The sequence below is a fragment of the Apis laboriosa genome, unplaced genomic scaffold (genome assembly GCF_014066325.1).
Source record: "Apis laboriosa isolate Shangri-la unplaced genomic scaffold, ASM1406632v1 scaffold23_cov150, whole genome shotgun sequence".
NCBI lineage: Eukaryota > Metazoa > Arthropoda > Insecta > Hymenoptera > Apidae > Apis > Apis laboriosa.
The window spans coordinates 3963338-3981000 of record NW_025222452.1 but is presented as its reverse complement, the minus strand read 5'-3'; the positions used below and the strand labels follow the sequence as shown (position 1 = coordinate 3981000).

General features: G+C 26.3%; 6 protein-coding genes across 13 annotated transcripts in view; 5 read left to right on the top strand and 1 right to left on the bottom strand.

Moving 5' to 3' along the window:
- The first annotated feature begins 1330 nt into the window (after positions 1–1330).
- LOC122713228 (biogenesis of lysosome-related organelles complex 1 subunit 5) lies at positions 1331–2327 on the top strand. Its single transcript, XM_043933473.1, has 4 exons — positions 1331–1364; positions 1464–1546; positions 1747–1935; positions 2026–2327. The coding sequence occupies exons 1-4, from the start codon at positions 1346–1348 to the stop codon at positions 2191–2193; spliced, it is 459 nt and encodes a 152-aa protein (XP_043789408.1). The 5' UTR covers positions 1331–1345; the 3' UTR covers positions 2194–2327.
- LOC122713226 (transmembrane protein 199) lies at positions 2250–3346 on the top strand. Its single transcript, XM_043933471.1, has 2 exons — positions 2250–2789; positions 2875–3346. Exons 1-2 carry the CDS (start codon positions 2372–2374, stop codon positions 3126–3128), a joined length of 672 nt encoding a protein of 223 aa, XP_043789406.1. The 5' UTR covers positions 2250–2371; the 3' UTR covers positions 3129–3346.
- A 109-nt stretch (positions 3347–3455) lies between these two features.
- Positions 3456–4528, bottom strand: LOC122713227 (chromatin accessibility complex 16kD protein). Its single transcript, XM_043933472.1, has 2 exons — positions 4329–4528; positions 3456–4090 (listed from the first exon to the last, which is right to left on the bottom strand). The coding sequence occupies exons 1-2, from the start codon at positions 4461–4463 to the stop codon at positions 3695–3697; spliced, it is 531 nt and encodes a 176-aa protein (XP_043789407.1). The 5' UTR covers positions 4464–4528; the 3' UTR covers positions 3456–3694.
- A 358-nt stretch (positions 4529–4886) lies between these two features.
- On the top strand, positions 4887–11212 carry LOC122713480 (probable elongation factor 1-delta). 6 transcript variants are annotated; one of them, XM_043933972.1, is made up of 9 exons: positions 4887–5003; positions 7145–7286; positions 8061–8534; positions 9336–9434; positions 9604–9676; positions 9753–9943; positions 10256–10325; positions 10390–10515; positions 10612–11212. In XM_043933972.1, exons 2-9 carry the CDS (start codon positions 7194–7196, stop codon positions 10764–10766), a joined length of 1281 nt encoding a protein of 426 aa, XP_043789907.1. In that variant the 5' UTR covers positions 4887–5003; positions 7145–7193; the 3' UTR covers positions 10767–11212. The 6 variants fall into 6 exon arrangements, with proteins under 6 accessions (XP_043789907.1, XP_043789909.1, XP_043789911.1 ...); XM_043933973.1 differs by lacking the exon at positions 4887–5003 and adding an exon at positions 5025–5179; XM_043933971.1 differs by lacking the exon at positions 4887–5003 and adding an exon at positions 5025–5214.
- Positions 11213–11321: 109 nt separating this feature from the next.
- Positions 11322–12107, top strand: LOC122713370 (splicing factor 3B subunit 6). Its single transcript, XM_043933747.1, has 3 exons — positions 11322–11456; positions 11555–11673; positions 11822–12107. The coding sequence occupies exons 1-3, from the start codon at positions 11424–11426 to the stop codon at positions 12045–12047; spliced, it is 378 nt and encodes a 125-aa protein (XP_043789682.1). The 5' UTR covers positions 11322–11423; the 3' UTR covers positions 12048–12107.
- An 847-nt stretch (positions 12108–12954) lies between these two features.
- The window catches only part of LOC122713366 (solute carrier organic anion transporter family member 74D), a 78444-nt gene continuing 73735 nt past the window's right edge, over positions 12955–17663 (top strand). The window contains exons 1-3 of one of the 3 annotated variants that reach the window (XM_043933741.1): positions 12955–13018; positions 13717–13841; positions 15653–15689. In XM_043933741.1, the coding sequence (XP_043789676.1) occupies positions 13747–13841; positions 15653–15689 (132 nt within the window). In that variant the 5' untranslated portion in view covers positions 12955–13018; positions 13717–13746. Of the gene's footprint in view, positions 13019–13716; positions 13866–15652; positions 15690–17663 lie in introns of those variants that run through there. The other 2 variants (XM_043933738.1, XM_043933740.1) reach the window with 2 other exon arrangements.

The following is a 17663-nucleotide window of genomic DNA, read 5'->3' as shown; positions in this document are numbered from 1 at the left end:
TGTTATATACCGTAATAAAATATACCGTATAAAATTGTATAAATTGAATAAAATTGAATTGTTATTATTTGAATTTTCAAAAAGAACAATGAATAATCTATATTTTCTAAAAATTTTGAAAAATGAAAGCAAAAATGTATACCATAAAAATATATAAATCACATTCATAATCATTATTTACTGAATTAGCAGTTGAAAAAAAAATTGATAGAAAAAAAAGTATGTTGTATGTATATATCGTAATAAAATTGCATAATTATATATATCGTAATAAATTTGCATAAATTGAATGAATTATTATTACTTGAATCTTCAAAAAAACAACGAATAATCCATATTTTCTGAAAATTTTGAAAGATGAAAACAAAAATGTATACCATAAAAATATATAAAACACATTAAACAATTATCTTCGATATCAAGATATAAAAAACTATAGTAAGTAAAATCACTTCATTTTTTCTAATAATTAACAATTCAACATATCACATTACAACATTATATATTTTGTCATGATGATTTTTGACAGACAAATGATGCTATGCACCATTATACGGTACAAATTCACCAAACAATTTTTTGATTGGCTATTGTCGTAAACTAGTTCTGCATTCAAAAATCAACAGAAAATCTAAATATTGTACAATATACTTTAATTTAGAATTCTTATAAGATCAAAAAAAAAGAAAAAATTATTAAAATATTAATATTATAATATCTTATTATAATTAATTTAATATAAAAATAAAAATTTTAAGACAAAATGATAAAATAAAATATAATAAATATGTAGATAATTTAATTAATATTTAATAAATAAAAAAAATAATTATAGATAGATCACAATTTAAATTGATTGATAATCTATTAAAAATAATCACGATAATATTTCATATTAAATATGATAAAAAAATTCTACATCGATTACAATTATAATTTTTTTTTATCTCAATAGTATTATTATTTCACTTTAAATCGATAATGTCGCATACAATAACATAATCTAATACAAAAATTAATAAAAACATGGAGGTTAAAGTTTAATATTTTATATTTTAATAATTTTTGTATTTTCATTATTATGTACTTATTAAGTTATTATTAGGTACTTATTATTATTATTCTTTTTTTAAAAATTATATATTTTATCCAGAAATATTTTTTACTTCGTTTCTGATTTTTAATGAAATATTACTTAATTTATTATATAAAATATCACTTTAAAAACAATATCGATAACGATAAATCATACACGATTATATTTAAAAAAAAGAATAAATAAAATTTTATTATAAGATGATGAATCTATTTTATATATTGTCTATGTTAATATCATAAGAAGAACATGGCGTCGATTATTAAAGGTACGACATTTTTTAATTGATTGTAAATATGTAATGTATATGCCTTGTTATTTTAATTATTGATTATAATTTAATTTGTATATAATGTAATATTTTTAGATACGGGTGAAATTTGGAGCCGATTATTCGATCATCGACCATTCATTCAAGGTGAAATAACATTTTTCCTACGCGAATTTCAGGTAAAGAACTTTTGAGTTCTTGCTATTAAATACCTGCATTTAAAAAAAAAAAAAAAAAAAAAAATAGTGATTATATAAAAAAATCTACGAGCTACTATTTTCATTAGAAGATTAATTGATCATTGTATGAATGTACATTAACAATATTTCATGTATCATCTTGCATAACCTATAATTCGACAACCAAAAAAAATTTATAGGAAAAAAGAGACGATCGAGAAGTGGAACGACTCTTCAAAATACTTGAATATTCAACAGATTTAAAAGAAAGTCAACTCGATCGAACAGAACAACTTGGGGATTGTCATTTACCTAGCTTAAAAGCAAATGTTGATGTTGCCCTAAGTATGTGTGAAAGAGTTCTTCAAAAAGAACAAGATTTTGATAGTGTATGGATTATTTTCATTTCAAGATTTCGATTAAATTTTTAGAAATATCTCACATTTGTCATTAATTTGGACATCAAATAATTTTTTTAGGATATAGCATTACAAGCAAATAGAGAAGCAAGGAAAATAGAATGGGAAAAATTTGTTAATGATATGAGTGAAAAGTGTGAAAAAGTAAATCAAACTTTTGAAGAGAAAGAAAATGAAATAAAAGAATTTTACATTGATTTAGAAAGAAAATTGCACATCACATCATAAATGTACAATAACTATTTCATTCTTATATAAAGTATAGCAATATAATATATTTTATGCATATATTCTAATAATTTATAACATAAAATAATACCAGGCTTGTATTTAATATATAAATATTTAATAAAAACGTTTTTATTTTATTATTAATATAACATCTTATTATCTATAAAATACAAAAATGCCAGTTGAATCAATAGAAGATCCTTCTATAAAAATCAAACCAAATAAGAAATTAATAGAATTTATTTGCAAAAATATAAAGAAAACAAATAATATCCCACCTGCTATTATTGCTTTAAAAAAATCAACTAAAGATAAGCAGAAAGATATTTTATTAAAACTGGATGAATTAAAATGGTTAAATAAGTATTTAGAAGAATATAGAACCACCAATATGGAAAGTATTTATTTACATGAGCTTTTAGAAGAAGATGATATCAAATTACCAACTCCAAAAATTATACCAAGAAACCCTGAGTTAGAAGCAAGAACACAAAAATTGAAAGCACAACAGGATGCTATCAAATATAAAGCTATGACAAAAAATGTAGATACAGCTACAATGAAATTACCAGAAGACAGTATTTCATATCAAAGTAAGATTTTTATTTTAAAAAATAAATTTCCTTTAACATAATTTTCATTTATATTTATTTATATGTATATTTTTTTTTTTTTCAGTGAAGCAGATAAATAAGCAACTTATAGCTGTTGCACAATTTGTATTTTCTGTGCTAGCAGGTTTTGCTTTTGGATTTATAGGTGTGGAATTAATAGTAGGAAATTTAGATTTTGGATTTAGGTTGTTATTAGGTATAATTTGTGCTCTGATCATAGCTTTGGCTGAAATTTATTTCTTGGCAATTAAATTAAATGAGGATGTATATGATACTATTTCAACAGGATCAGTATCTAAAAAATTGCATCAAGAATAGAATTTTACGAAGCATTGTTATTAAAATATATTCTTTTAAAATTAATATCTTTTTGTTAACTTCTAAAGAAATAAAACATAGAATAAAATTATTATGTGCCAATATAAGATGATATAAACAATAGAGTGATGCAATTTAAAAAATAAACATTAAAAAATTAATACATTTATTTCATATTATATAATAAATCAACTAAATAAATAAATAAAAAGATTAAATAATATGGTGCTTCTTAAATCAATGCATTTGAAAAAATAAATAAATTTTTTACTTTATGCTTATAATTTTTTTTAATAATGTATCTATAAATTATAAATATGATTTATTATGAATAAAAATGTCCTATTTAAGATATTCAATTTATCTAAGTATTCAATTTGTCTTTAATGAATATATATAAAAATAGTGTTAAACATCTAAAATTATTGTCTGTATTCAATCTAAAATATTAAATAGTTTCAAATGGTAAAAACCAAATATTTGCAAAGATATATTATTTTTAATTGTATTTGAAATATTTCTTAAATAATCAGAGAGCCTGTCTTATGAAAATATTTGTTCTGTTTTTATCTCTTGGTTTCATCCTCACTGTCACTTTTTTCACTTGCTTCACTTTTGTCACTAATGGAATCACATTTTCCATTCTCTTTTTCTATACTTTCTTGTTCACTATTTGATGAATTATCATCTGCTTTTCTATCATCACTATCAGAACAAGAATCTGTGTCTGATTCACTATCACTGTCAGAGTCTGAACTATTTTCTGATGAACTGCTATGTGAATTCTTGGCAGCCATCATTTCTTTGAATTGTCTCACTGTTATTTTTCTAGGCATTATTTCCCTGAGAAATTCCAATGTATCATTTGTTTGTACCACTTCTGCTAGATGTTTGTAGTCTAAAAAATTTCCTTTGTTGCTTTGCAAATGTGCCTCTTCCGTTAGATAATGTATAAATAGTTCCTATAAAATTGTTTTCATCTTTGTTTGTTCATATTTATCTTGCAAAATAATTGTAATAATCACTTAGAAAAATATATGAATAGAACACATATTGAACAATTGGTTAGTAAATATTTTAAATATAAAATGCATAGAAAGCAAGAATTTTTAATTAATGTATGAAATAAATTTAGTAATTACAAATATATAAATTATATTTAAGCGTCACTTAACCTCAATATTTAAATACCAGTCTTACCGTAGCTTTTGTGACTAAATATAATCCATCTTGACCGATTGTATCGACGTAAGGAGAACTTTTCATAATTGTTTTCACCCTTGATATAGGTAAACGTAATTCTTTCATTTTAGCAGGTGATCCTTGCGCAGTCATTCTTACTAAAAATTGATTTACCTTATGTATGAAATGTAAACTAACAGATAGTAACCGTTAACCAATTGCCGCCAATTTTTGAATTCTTTACATAATTATTCATCAAGAAGGAAAAATTTGAGATAAAATTGCAAATATTTAAATTTTATTTTTAATATTGTATATATCTAATTAAATTCTAAGAATATATATTAATATAAAATAATTATATTGTAAAAAAATTATAAAATTACATATCAGAGCTTTTCTTATAGTATTATTTATTTCTACTTTTAATAATAAATATAAAAATGAATAAAAAAATTAAATAATTTTTATTTTACAATTTATTAGTAAAATTAAAAAATTCTGTTTAAAACATTTTAAAAAAATAAACGTGTGTTGAATTCAGCGGTAGAAATAAGGTATCCTAGTGACATCTTTCATTAATCGAACATTACTATTTCTATTTCTTTTCAATTGGCATATTATATCCGGCTTACAGAAATTTTGGCGAGTAGACAGTTGTTGCATCAATTTGACAATCTGTAACGAGTCAAGGTATATTTAATAATATTTAAGCAATATATAATCAACATGCAGATCAACCTGGTTTGTAGTATTCGCATACGTCGTATCAATTATACTTCGGTATATGTATAACCGTTGAATTAATCGATCAATACGGCACATGGCGGATTCGTGTTAATAATGTTTCAGTGAAAAGTTTACTGATTGTTCGTATACAGTTGTTAAAGTTGTTGATTTATTGGTTTGTAAATAATCTCTTCTAATCTGTTTCTTTCATTCGTAAAATATATATTCAATATAATTATAACCTACTATGAAAATCTTCATCCTTCAATTTTGCAAACATCTGTTTCCTTCTTATGATAATTTTTCGTTGTACAAATTTTATTTTTATCATTATTATTTTTATCATCATTTCTTTAAGTTCTTATACTTGAAATTAAAGATACATTTTCAAAAGTATTTAATTATTTGTTTATTTTCTTTTTGTTATATTCACATATGAAAAAAACTATTATAACAATATAGTATAATATAATATAATTTTTTTAAAATAAGTATTGGCATAGTTGATATTAAATTTATAAATTACAGGAACAAAATACCTATCAGAATGTCAACTTTTCTTGGGCTTATTAAGGAGATACCTGGCATCTCAGTGGATCGTTTTGATGGAGCAAACTTAACATCTTCTATATTTTTTCTTAGTCATTGTCATTCTGATCATATGTATGGTTTATCAGATATGTTCTTTGAGCATATAGATGAATATAACAAATGTCTCTATTGTAGCCCTATTACAAAAATATTGTTAGAAAATAGATTTAAATTTAAAACATCTTGTGTAAAAGAAATAGATATTAATTCTCCAACTGTTATAGAATATTCAATAAAAAATGAAGATAGAATTCTTATTTGTGTAACTTGTGTTCCAGCAGGACATTGTCCTGGTTCTGTGATGTTTCTTTTTGAAAAAAATAATATATCAATATTATATACCGGTGATTTTCGTATTAATCCAATAGATTTTCCCAAATTGAAAAGTTTACATTATTATAATGATTCTAAACTGATATCTAAATCATTTACTAAAATTTATTTAGATACAACATTTTTAAGTACCGACTTTTCTAGTTTCCCTACTAGACAAGAAAGTATATTTAAAATGTATGAAGTCATTAAAAATTGGATAAGCAAAGACCCAAGGAATGTTGTTATTCTGGAATGTTCTGCTATATATGGTTCTGAATTTCTTTTTGTAGAATTGTCTAAGAAGTTAAATATGAAAATTCATGTAAGAAATGATGTATTTGAAACTTATTGTCGTATTGCACAATTATCTTCTTATATCACAAATGACCCATATAGTACTTCAATTCATGCTTGCAAGAAAAAAATATCTGTGTCAGGTTTGCATTGTAGAAGTGATGTAAGCAATATGAATATCATGACTGTTATCCCATCTGTAATGAAATGGAGGAAAAAAGATACAACTATAATAGGGGAATGGGATAAAGTTAAAGAGAGAACTTTTAATGTATGTTATTCTACTCATTCCTCTTTTAATGAACTTAAAGCATTTGTTCAATATTTTGAAGCATTAGAAATATATCCATGTGTGATTAAAACAGACGAAGAAGAACAAATTTATTATTTGTTAGATATTATAAAAAGAAAATTAGATCAACAATCATTGAATAGTCAGAAATATAAATTAGATCTTCCTAGACATAAGATATTAAATAAAGCTAAATTTAAATCTGAATATTTTAGTGATGATGATAGTTTATGATATTAATTTATACTTTTAGCTATATATATTAAGTTGTTGATGTTGTTAATATACCTTGTTATATAATAATTTTTATTATAATGTATATTATTATATATCTTTTTATTATATACTGTATATATGTGACAAAAAGATTGTATTTTTAATAAATGTAATTAATTAATTTTTTTAATATTTTTATTTTCCATATGTTCTAATGATTCTAAATTATAAATAAGTTTAAAATTAAATAAATAAAGAATAATATTTAATAAATAAGAATAATATTATATAAAAATCATAAATTTTAATATATTATTTGTATTAATTTTATTAATGATTAATTTTATATATGAGATTATTTTAAAACATTCTGAAATTAAAAAATTTCATGTTGCAGATATTTACTTACATCTTTGTTGTTGAATATATCATCTAAGCCCTAAATAATGGAGAAATCAGCATTAGCACAAGAGAAGGTATGGTTTGACAAACCATCCTATGACAAGGCAGAACGACTATATTTTGAAAGAATGGCCAAGGTAAGTATCTTTCTTAATGAATTGTGAATTAATGTGTTATTGGATATAAAACTGCCAACAGGAGTAAGATAAATGTTTCTAAACATACGAATTAGCAAATAAAATGAATCTTAAGTTTCATTTGTTTTTAATATTATAATATTAAAATAATTTTTTATAAATAATTATAATGTTTAAAAGTATGTTTATAAACATAAATTTTTTTAAGAATCTATTATTATCAGCCCCAACATCCACAGCTAATAATTGTCTTTTTGTTGTGCCTTGTGTTTTTTCTTTGTACTAACAAAAAAACTAACATTTTTAACACACACTTCAGGGAATATCTGGTGATAGGGAAGATTTGATCTGCTTGTAATTCCATGAGGTGTTGGGAATTTTATTATTTTTTTTTTTTTTTTTTTAAGATCTTAATTCCCATTTCTTTCTCTATTGTGTGTTCAAATGAATTATCTAATTTTGTATTTTATTTTTAATAAAACTTTTCTAATAAATATAATCGATAATATTTAAAATGAAAAAATAAAATAAGCAATATAATTTTTGTTTATTTGTTTATATTTGTAATTTTACAATGTATTGTTCTATATTTTCATACATTCAATAAATTTGAGAATGCATGGATTCTTTATTCAAGATATTTAGTTTTTGTGCAGTTGTGTCTTGTAGCGACAATGTAAATGAAGCATGTAAAAGACATGCTTTGTTTAATTTCTGTTTTACTCAATTAATTACAAGACATAAGTTCTTACTTGCATAGCTTGATGTTTCAAGGTGGTGTCTCATAAGATCATGGAAAGCTGCTCGCTTAAATCTGAAGTTTCTCTAACCAATAGTTGTCATGATAATTCATTTCTGAATAATAACTCTTTGATTAAAACTAAATCTGAAAAATCTAAAGACAATAAGTTATTGATATCTGAGAATATTTCAAATGATGTAAAAAATTCTAAGTGTCAAATAAAAACATCAAAGATAAATAAAGATGAAGATGAATTAAATATACAAGAAAAAGAAAATATAGAAGAAAAGCAAAAATCTGATAATGTTAAAAATGATTTAAAAGAAAAAGAGAAAGAAACTAGTCCTTCTAATGATGCATCTAAAAAATATAATACAAAGGAAGTAAAAGAAAAAAAGAATAAAGCAGATACAAGACATAGAAATAGAAAACATAAAAATGATACTAAGGAAGTAAAAGAAAATGTTACTCCATTAATAAGGAATAAGCAGCAGTTACCTATTCAGGTATATACTGTAATGCATTTATTATTTTAATGTTTTGTGTGCAGCAATGCAATACTTATAGAGTTTAATTTCATTCATTATAATACATTTCATATTGCCTAAATCATCACTGAGAATCTGCTTATTACAATAAATTTAAAAAAAAAAAAAAAAAGATGAAATCATTTTATTCTTTTTTATAAACTTTTTATTTCATAAATTTTAAATTTATATTGTTATTACCTGTCTTAAATTTCTTAAATTTAGTAATTGTTGAGTGAACACCACAAAAATATTGTATATATTTATCTTATTTTAATTCTTTTTAATTAGTTTTAATTCAATATTTTGCTTGTTTTTTGTTATGTGACAAAGGGGATTGTGCTGTAAAGCATGTTTGCTTCTGATTTAAAATAAATTTTATTGTGATCATAAATTTATTAACAATATACTGTTGATAAATATTTTTTATTTAATCTTTTATTTTGTAATTAACATATTCATTATGCTTAAAATTTATTCACTTTTTAAACATTCAAAATATCTATCTCCACTTAATTTTTCTTGAAAAATATAAATTTACATTTAAATATTTATAAAATATTTTTTTAATATAAATGATGTCATATTTTCAATATTTGTTTTGTTTGTATCCTAAATTATATATAATTGCAAAAATAAATTCATAAAGAATTAAAAATAAAAATTTATAATTGTATATTTTATTGTTGAATAATTATTTATAAATTCTAGTGGAGATATGATATTGAATTGTTTATAATAGTCAGTTTGGTCTGAGTTGATTTTTAATATTGGATACAGGGAAATCAACAAACTACTAGTCCAATTCTATCTGCTGGTGGAAGTTTAGCCAATGAGGTTGCCAAGGCTCGTCAACATATTAAACAGTCTTTACAGTGTGTGAGTACTGCACTCTTTGCACACCTTTATATAACAAAATTTTCAAAACTGCTTACTAATATATCCAATATTAATATAAATTAATGGGTATAAAATCTAATTATTTAATAATAATTGATAATTTTTTTATTTTAACTTATTTTAAATGCATTTAAATTTTATTTTTCAGATGGATGACATTGCAGCTGTTGCTGGTTTTGCTACTCCCAATGAAAATAAAAAGGATATTCTAGATTCTAGTGGTCAGTATTATAAATTATTATGCTAAATTATTTTAATAATAATATAGATTTCCATATTTTAAATCTTCATTAACAGTCTTCCAAGAATTGAAAAATACTGTTGAAAAATTGGAGGAACGTGTCAAAGCTCTTGAAATCAAGATTCGTACTTTTGTACCTGCTGATCCAATAGCAGTTTGTCCTGCTAAACCTCAACCAGCTTCAAAACCAACACAAGAAAAAGCTGATGATGATGAAGATGTTGATCTTTTTGGTTCAGATTCAGAGGCAAGTGAGCAGAAATAATGGAAGACACTAAGCAGTTAATCCTCTTCTATTTTCATAAATATCGAAAATCATTTCTGCACGATACTTATACATTTAGTACACTTTACACGTGTCTTCAAGTGCAAAAGTGATAAAATGATACGACATTTACGAAATATAGTACACCAGATATTCCCAGAATACTAATACATTTAAATATAATTTTCTATTTATTACACAAAATCAACACAAATACTATAATACAAATATTGAAATGTAAATGTTGTAATTTATAATCTATACTGTAAATTGTTTAAATACTTGACTTATTAGGGAGAAGATGCAGAAGCTGCAAAACTTAGAGAAGAAAGACTGGCTGCATATGCTGCAAAGAAAGCTAAAAGTAAGTTGTGTATTGCATTTATATTTTAAATACAAATTGTTTTATATATAATCATAATTTATAGAGCCAGCCTTAATTGCTAAATCAAATATAATATTGGACGTAAAACCGTGGGACGATGAAACGGATATGAAAGCAATGGAAGAAGAAGTTCGAAAAATTGAAACTGATGGACTTTTATGGGGAGCGTGTAAGTTATCTAGAATATAAATATATAATAAATAATATCTTTTTTAATTTAAATTTAAAATAATATTTATTCTATTATATTATTATTCTTTCACAGCAAAACTTGTTCCGCTTGCCTTTGGAATTCACAAACTTCAAATTTCGTGTGTTGTTGAAGATGACAAAGTTTCTGTAGATTGGCTTACAGAACAAATTCAGGATATCGAAGATTATGTACAAAGCGTAGATATTGCAGCCTTTAATAAAGTATAAAATATTAACGAAGCTTTCTTCGTAGAAAAATATCTGACGGTTCTAATTGTAACCAGGCATTGGTCTGTTGTGCCATCATTTCATTCCATTAGCAATATCTACTTTGATAAATACATGTTTTATCACTAAAAAGGACTGTCTAAAAATAAAAAACATAGCTATTGTACTCCAATTTTAATATTCGATGTCAATTTATCAATCGTTTTTAAAATATTCAAGCAAATTTTTAAATTGTGTGATCAATATATTCTTTATAAAGAAAAAATATAAACCATAAATGTTTTAAACGTAATTCAATGTATAAAATTTAATGTAACATTATATAGATATTTCATTTGCTATCATAATGCTATTCATTAATAAATATAGGTATATAATACCTATTATTAGTACCATTTTTAATTGTTTGTTTTGGAGTATTGTTAATAAATAAAAAATAAAAATAATCAACATAATTTTATTATTTATTTCTAATTTTTCTTTTTTTTTTTTTTTAAGAATAAAAAAACCTGAAGGAGAACGGAAAAGTACAGTGCTGCTCTCTGGTAGTATATATTGTATGCAATACGATCTAAACTACTTGAATTTATTTTGACGTGTTTTGCGTATTCTTTGTTCTTATTTCTCGTAATAAATAAAAAAATATTTGCTTTCAAGATGACTATGGCTATGCTTCAACGAAGAGCTAATGTAAGTACACATATTTATACGTAAAATATTCAATATAATAATATTAATAACCTAACCTAAATTTTTTCTGTTATTTTATAAAAATATATATTCTTTAGGTGAGATTACCTCCAGAAGTAAACAGAGTATTATATATAAGAAATTTGCCATACAAAATTACTGCTGAAGAAATGTATGATATTTTTGGTAAATATGGAGCTATTAGACAAATTAGAGTGTAAGTATTCGAGTGAATTGAATTTTATTTTTTTATGTATTTTTTATTTTAAGTTACTTTCTTAATACTATACTAAATTTCCTAATATTTGATACTATAAAATTAATATCATACAATTTCTTGATATTAATAAATTATTTATTTGCAGGGGCAATACTGCTGAAACTAGGGGAACAGCATTTGTTGTTTACGAAGATATATTTGATGCAAAAAATGCTTGCGATCATTTAAGTGGATTTAATGTTTGTAATAGATATTTAGTAGTTTTATATTATCAAAGTAATAAAGCATTTAAACGAGTTGATGTAGATAAGAAAATGGAAGAAATAGATAAGTTAAAAACAAAATATAATTTGAATGAAGAAAAAAAATAACAACATAATAATTTTTTAAATTTAATGAAAATGCAGAAACAATTCATTTTGTAATGTAAATTTTTTATTTATTTAAACAAATTTTTCTTTAGATTTTATCATTATAAAATAAGTATATGTAAATAATAGAAATAATTCAATAAATAATTTCATTTATATTCATTTTTAACTTATATTTTTTATATAATTGAATGCGAGATTATAGAAGTTTAATCCATAATAAGGAACGTATAATTATTTTCCTGTAGAACGATGGTTTCTCGTTCCTCGCCCAAAAAGATATAAAAGTCGGAGCGAAAAAATGTCGACATATTAAGAGGCTGTAATTAATACAACTTTCACAGTCAGTGATGGAGTAGCATTCCATTATTCCCATATATCTTGAATGATAATTTTAATTAAAATTCTTAATTGCAATAAAATGATGTTAAACAATTCTCAATAAAATATGAATGAAGATAATGATTCAGAGATTTTTTTTAAGGATATACAATGATTTTAAAATGGATATTCATGTAAAACCATATTCAGACGAAATTGTGAACTTTTATTGGATTCAGGAAGGATGAAGATTGTTGATCAAAAATATCTATGATCAACTAATGACGACACGAAGTGATTTCCATCAAGGTTGGGTAAAAAGATGTACCTGTCATTATAGAGTGCAATACGCGCGTGTCATATGTAATTTAATCGCTCGACTCATCTTGTCGACACTGGCGTTTTGTAATGCGAGCTCGATAAGACTACATTTACTTGTCCGGATACTCGATACTTGATGCTGGTAGAAACGCGCGGTACGATATACTGCAACACACACAACGATGCACGCGTGCGCACACGTACGCAATTCATATAGGTTCTTGTCAGCGGCTAGCCGGCAGGACATTCGATTTCAGTCGAAAGCGAAAACTCGCTTAGCCCGTTTAGTCGTGTTGTCGCGGCACATCGTTCTATGGTGTGACATTCTTGTAAGTGTTTTCTATTTATTAATTGATTTCAGTTTGTTATATTTTAGGCAATTAGAGTGTTCGAGATATTAACGGGGCTTGGTTAAATGTCGTTCGACTGTTGTAATAGCGGCGAAGTTGCCGGTGTTACATTCGTGGACGTCCTTGAAAACGTGTCACGTATTCTGCGAGCAGTTTACGATAGTTTCCTTCATGATGTTAGACATTTCACGTACGGGTGCTGTTGGTTGTTTCTCATCATTGCTGCTTTCCTATTAATGGCTTTACGTATAATAGGCCGTATTCACGTCACGCCGCCTAGAGACATTAGACTTGAAGAGTAGCGCAATCTTACGGAGTACGTGAAAGACAATTTTTGTTTTGCTTTTTAATCGCCGGTGTAAACAAGAACGGTTTCAGAGTAATCGAATATAACACCAAGTCTCGTGAGTGTGGGGGACATTTATGCAATTTACTTTCGCCATATCGCAATCCTCGACACGATGTAAACAGTCTGGATGAAGGAATGGCGTCAGTCTGATGGAGTTTTCGTGTTACCTTTTGATGTTATCGTATTTGGTTGATACGATTCGATTTGTTGCGCTTGATTGGTCGAAAATCATACTTTATTTGGTTAATATATCAGTGTATAGTGTCGAATAGTGAGTAACTATGATGTGTCGTCTTTTTATGTTTCTGACACAAACATCACTCGAGAGAAACAACGGCGTCGCGTGGAGGAAGAATGAATGAACGAGAAGAGGACGATCGAAGTGTGGCGGGAGGGGATGCGACGACCGTCGTGTTGTGACGGCCTGCTGCCTGCTTGCCGATTTGTATCGAGGTGAGAGTACGTGTATACATATGTGTAAGTGTACTTGCTGTATGTATATGTTATGTGTGTTTATTCACGCGATCAACTGTGTCCACTGTCGTCACAGTCGTCGTACACTTTGCGTACACACAGCGACGTTATTTATGCGTAGTCGCGTTCACGCAATTCGTATGAACGTAATTCGTTCTACTCACGTGAGTCTGCCACTGTTAGCTTGCTCTCAAATATCGTAATGCATCATTGCGACAATGGAATTCTAATTATTAAATTAAAATGATGAGTCGTGCTTATACAATTGACTTTTCAAATAATAAATCATCTGTTTCATATCGATATTATTGCTTTAAAATATCGCTTAATAATATTCTAAAATTTTATAATAATATTATCTTGTTTAAATTGATTTAGTTTAAATTACTTATTCTATTTTTTTTTTTTTTTTAATAATGCATAGTTATTTTTTTTTACAGTTTATAAAGTATTATGCATTTAAATTTTCATTTCCATTTCCATCAATATGTTAAATGGAAACAAGATAGTTTGAAGAAAAAATTCATATAAAAAGAAGGATATATTCGCATTGAGAATTTAGCATTTATTGTGCTTTATATGTAATTTCATTTGGAGTCCTTGTAGTCCTTTAGAAGTATATGAAAGTGAGTGAGCAGGTGTCAAATACTTAAGTGAGAATGTTTGTCTGCTGTCTGGATAAATATGTCGTCGTGCTACCAGCTTTTGAGTTGCTCCTCTTTACGTTAATAGCAAGCAACTTTATGCATTCTCAAAGCAATAAGGCAGATCTTTTGTATACACTTGTTTCTAATTGAAATTCAAACATCATAAATAAATAATAAATTAATGTATATATATTTATATTAAAAATATCACATATCTTTAAATTTCCAATCTTTATAAATTAAAATTGCATAATATTAATTCACGTAGATTAATTTTTCAAAATTATTTTATTTGTTGAATTTGCGATTCATTTAAAATCATTAAGCATGGAATTAATTGAAATAAGATAGTTAAAAAAATATATGCCTTAAGGAGCTTAAGCTTTGTATGCAATCTTATATATTGTAGATCATAGATGTCGCGTCTTGCGTAGATTCTAGAAACAACTTGTGAAACCTTAACTATATGTCAGAAGTTTTTAGTGGTTATGACGTGCTCTTAGTTAAATTTAAAAAGTGGAAACGAACAGTTTTCTTAAATTATTAAATATAATTATCAAAGTGTCTTACGAAATTTGCGATAATATGATTTGTTATATATTCCAAGGTACGTAAAAACGATTTTTCATCGTATAATGTACAATTTAAAGTAGTATAAAGTTGTAATAGATTTTGCATGACGTTAAAAAATATGGGAAATATATATACATTTCAATTATAGGTATATTTTCTCAAAGAATTTACAATAAAAAGTAAAGAATAAATTATAAAATTAAAAAAATTGATCATTATGATGAAAATTCTAATTGAATATTAATTTAGTAATTTTTCAAATGATAAAGTTCGGAATATACATATATGGATAGAGTTTCTCAAGTGACAAACTACGGTCTAAAAAAAAGCAGTAGTTATAATTCATTTTATCGCCTTCGTTCTATTGTTTCTCGTAAAACGATCAGTTTTATTTTCAGTGTACGATATATAATATATGTACGAGTATTGTTTTAGAATTTTTATTTAGAGAATAGTGATCGTTTTATAATAATACATCGATAGATAGATGGCGATCAATTTAAATGTGGTTTGTAATATTATACGTAATATATTATATTGTAATTTAACAAGAATTTTTTTAAATTACAGGCGGAGCGTCCGTTCCTCGCTGGAATCGGGCAATGTGGTAAGTCTTGACTTTCCTTCCATATTACTTCGTAATTTTAGATTGTTCGTTGTCGACTATACAGTGGCCTTGCATTATCTACTTCTAATATTATTCCGTAGTTATAGGTTATAACTTTATAAAATAGGTAGTTAAATAAACTTTAATAAAATGCTATTTATACAATGTTTATATAAGTTTAACTAATCAATTGTAGGTTTCTTATATAGTTTTTAAATTTTTTTAATCTTTCTTGAACATATTATGTCTATTCTCAGGAATTCCATTAAATCGGTGCATCTCGTATGAGCAATATATAAAATGCACGAGATACATTATGAAAAAATTAAGGCAATATTATTTGTGCAACGATAAAGAGAGTGATACAGTAGGAAAAATATAAATTTTAATATAAATTTGAATAGTATTAAATAAATCAAAAAAAAAAAAAAAATAAAATAAAATAAAATTTGGATATATCTGCAGTAAATATTATTTCTTAATGAATACGTTCTTTTTTGTTTTTTTTTTTAAATTTACATTCACTTTACTTCTCTTTATCATGAATATTTTATTAATAGTTTTCTCTAGTTTACAAGTAGCCTTAACCCTTTACTCTTAAACCGCGAGTAAAAGAACGGTACGTGAAAAGCAAGTATATTGGTACACACACACACACACACATAACAAACATATACGTATCACTCTCTTGTGTGCTGTTATATGCCTAATTAGTGGTTTGCTCGGTTACATGCAGGAAAGTAACTTAATAATTTTTTCACGTAATTAACTGATGAATGCGCGTTAAATGCATCAACGCGTTTCTCTTTCACTATCGTTCCAGTTTTTCTCGAATAATTTTAAAATTATTTTATCGATCAACGTTAGACAATTGCTCTATCTATCGTCGCACGAGTGTTGCAATTTAGTTGAAACCCTCGGCATCGTTGATAAAAGGTTATTGTCCGATCTAATTGGCAGTTGAACTCGTCCAGTCCTGGACTCGCGGTTTCATTTACCACCGTGTGTGTCCTATCTCGATGGAATCAATGCGATCTCGTATATGTACTATTCATATAAGACTTACATATATATATATATATGTATATATGTACTCGACAAACGGCGTATCACTTATCCTTACGATGCGTTCTGATCTCGAAGCGAATCCATTTCTGCCGTGAAATGCGTAATGCGAGTATCTTGTACGCGCTTTAAAGATGAAAATACGGGTGATTTTGCGAAAAACAAGGGAACAGATGATTTCTTACCGCACACGTTTCTCTCCACAAACACCACCAATCGTTAATACATTATTCGCGTAAACGAGGCGAGACGAAGAAACAGTGCCAACGTGTTGCCCGATCGTCGATCGTTTTGTGAAAAATGCCGTTCACGTCCCGATCTATCGGTTCACGGAAGTTGGCGTTGACCATGACGCGTTATAAAAATTCAAGAATTCCACGAAGTTTCTGGTATCGACCTAGGCGCGCGTTTCTGCCCGCGTGGAATGAATCACGGCCGCGATTTGAAACGCAAAATACTCGAAGCCGAAACGGGTTGGAAGAGACGCGACGCTTTCTATACCGAAATTTCCGTTCGCCCCGTGAATATCTACATAATACGTCGGAAGTGGCGATCGTACGATCCCGCGTCATTTGCATCGGGTGGAATTGGCTAATCGGCAATTCCGCGTAGGTTAACCAAACAGCCGCCGAGAATACCAGTCGATCTTCCGTGTGAACACGACCACGCGTTCCTATCGCGATAATCTTTCATTTTCTAATCTTCGACGTTGAAAATTCAAATCATTGTATCAACTCGCTCTATCGAAATTATACATTGGAAATTTTGAATTGGTGAAAAATTAAATTTTATATAGATAGATAGAAATTTGCCATTTTAACGTTTGACAATGATACGAAGAATTTTGGAATTGATATTAATCGATCGAGCGATATTATTGACGCGATAGGGGAAAGAAGAAGTGAAATC

Excerpts from the sequence above, each read along its gene's own strand:
- LOC122713480 (XM_043933972.1), top strand. The coding sequence starts at position 7,194 with ATGGAGAAATCAGCATTAGCACAAGAGAAGGTATGGTTTGACAAACCA. Across the intron at positions 8,535-9,335 it reads AGCAGCAGTTACCTATTCAG|GGAAATCAACAAACTACTAG; the intron begins GTATATACTGTA and ends TATTGGATACAG. Across the intron at positions 10,326-10,389 it reads TGCTGCAAAGAAAGCTAAAA|AGCCAGCCTTAATTGCTAAA; the intron begins GTAAGTTGTGTA and ends CATAATTTATAG.
- LOC122713227 (XM_043933472.1), bottom strand. The coding sequence starts at position 4,463 with ATGACTGCGCAAGGATCACCTGCTAAAATGAAAGAATTACGTTTACCT. Across the intron at positions 4,091-4,328 it reads ATTTAGTCACAAAAGCTACG|GAACTATTTATACATTATCT; the intron begins GTAAGACTGGTA and ends ACAATTTTATAG.
- LOC122713370 (XM_043933747.1), top strand. The coding sequence starts at position 11,424 with ATGACTATGGCTATGCTTCAACGAAGAGCTAAT. Across the intron at positions 11,457-11,554 it reads TGCTTCAACGAAGAGCTAAT|GTGAGATTACCTCCAGAAGT; the intron begins GTAAGTACACAT and ends TATATTCTTTAG. Across the intron at positions 11,674-11,821 it reads GCTATTAGACAAATTAGAGT|GGGCAATACTGCTGAAACTA; the intron begins GTAAGTATTCGA and ends ATTTATTTGCAG.
- LOC122713226 (XM_043933471.1), top strand. The coding sequence starts at position 2,372 with ATGCCAGTTGAATCAATAGAAGATCCTTCTATAAAAATCAAACCAAAT. Across the intron at positions 2,790-2,874 it reads AGACAGTATTTCATATCAAA|TGAAGCAGATAAATAAGCAA; the intron begins GTAAGATTTTTA and ends TTTTTTTTTCAG.
- LOC122713228 (XM_043933473.1), top strand. Across the intron at positions 1,547-1,746 it reads TTTTCCTACGCGAATTTCAG|GAAAAAAGAGACGATCGAGA; the intron begins GTAAAGAACTTT and ends AAAAATTTATAG. Across the intron at positions 1,936-2,025 it reads AAGAACAAGATTTTGATAGT|GATATAGCATTACAAGCAAA; the intron begins GTATGGATTATT and ends TAATTTTTTTAG.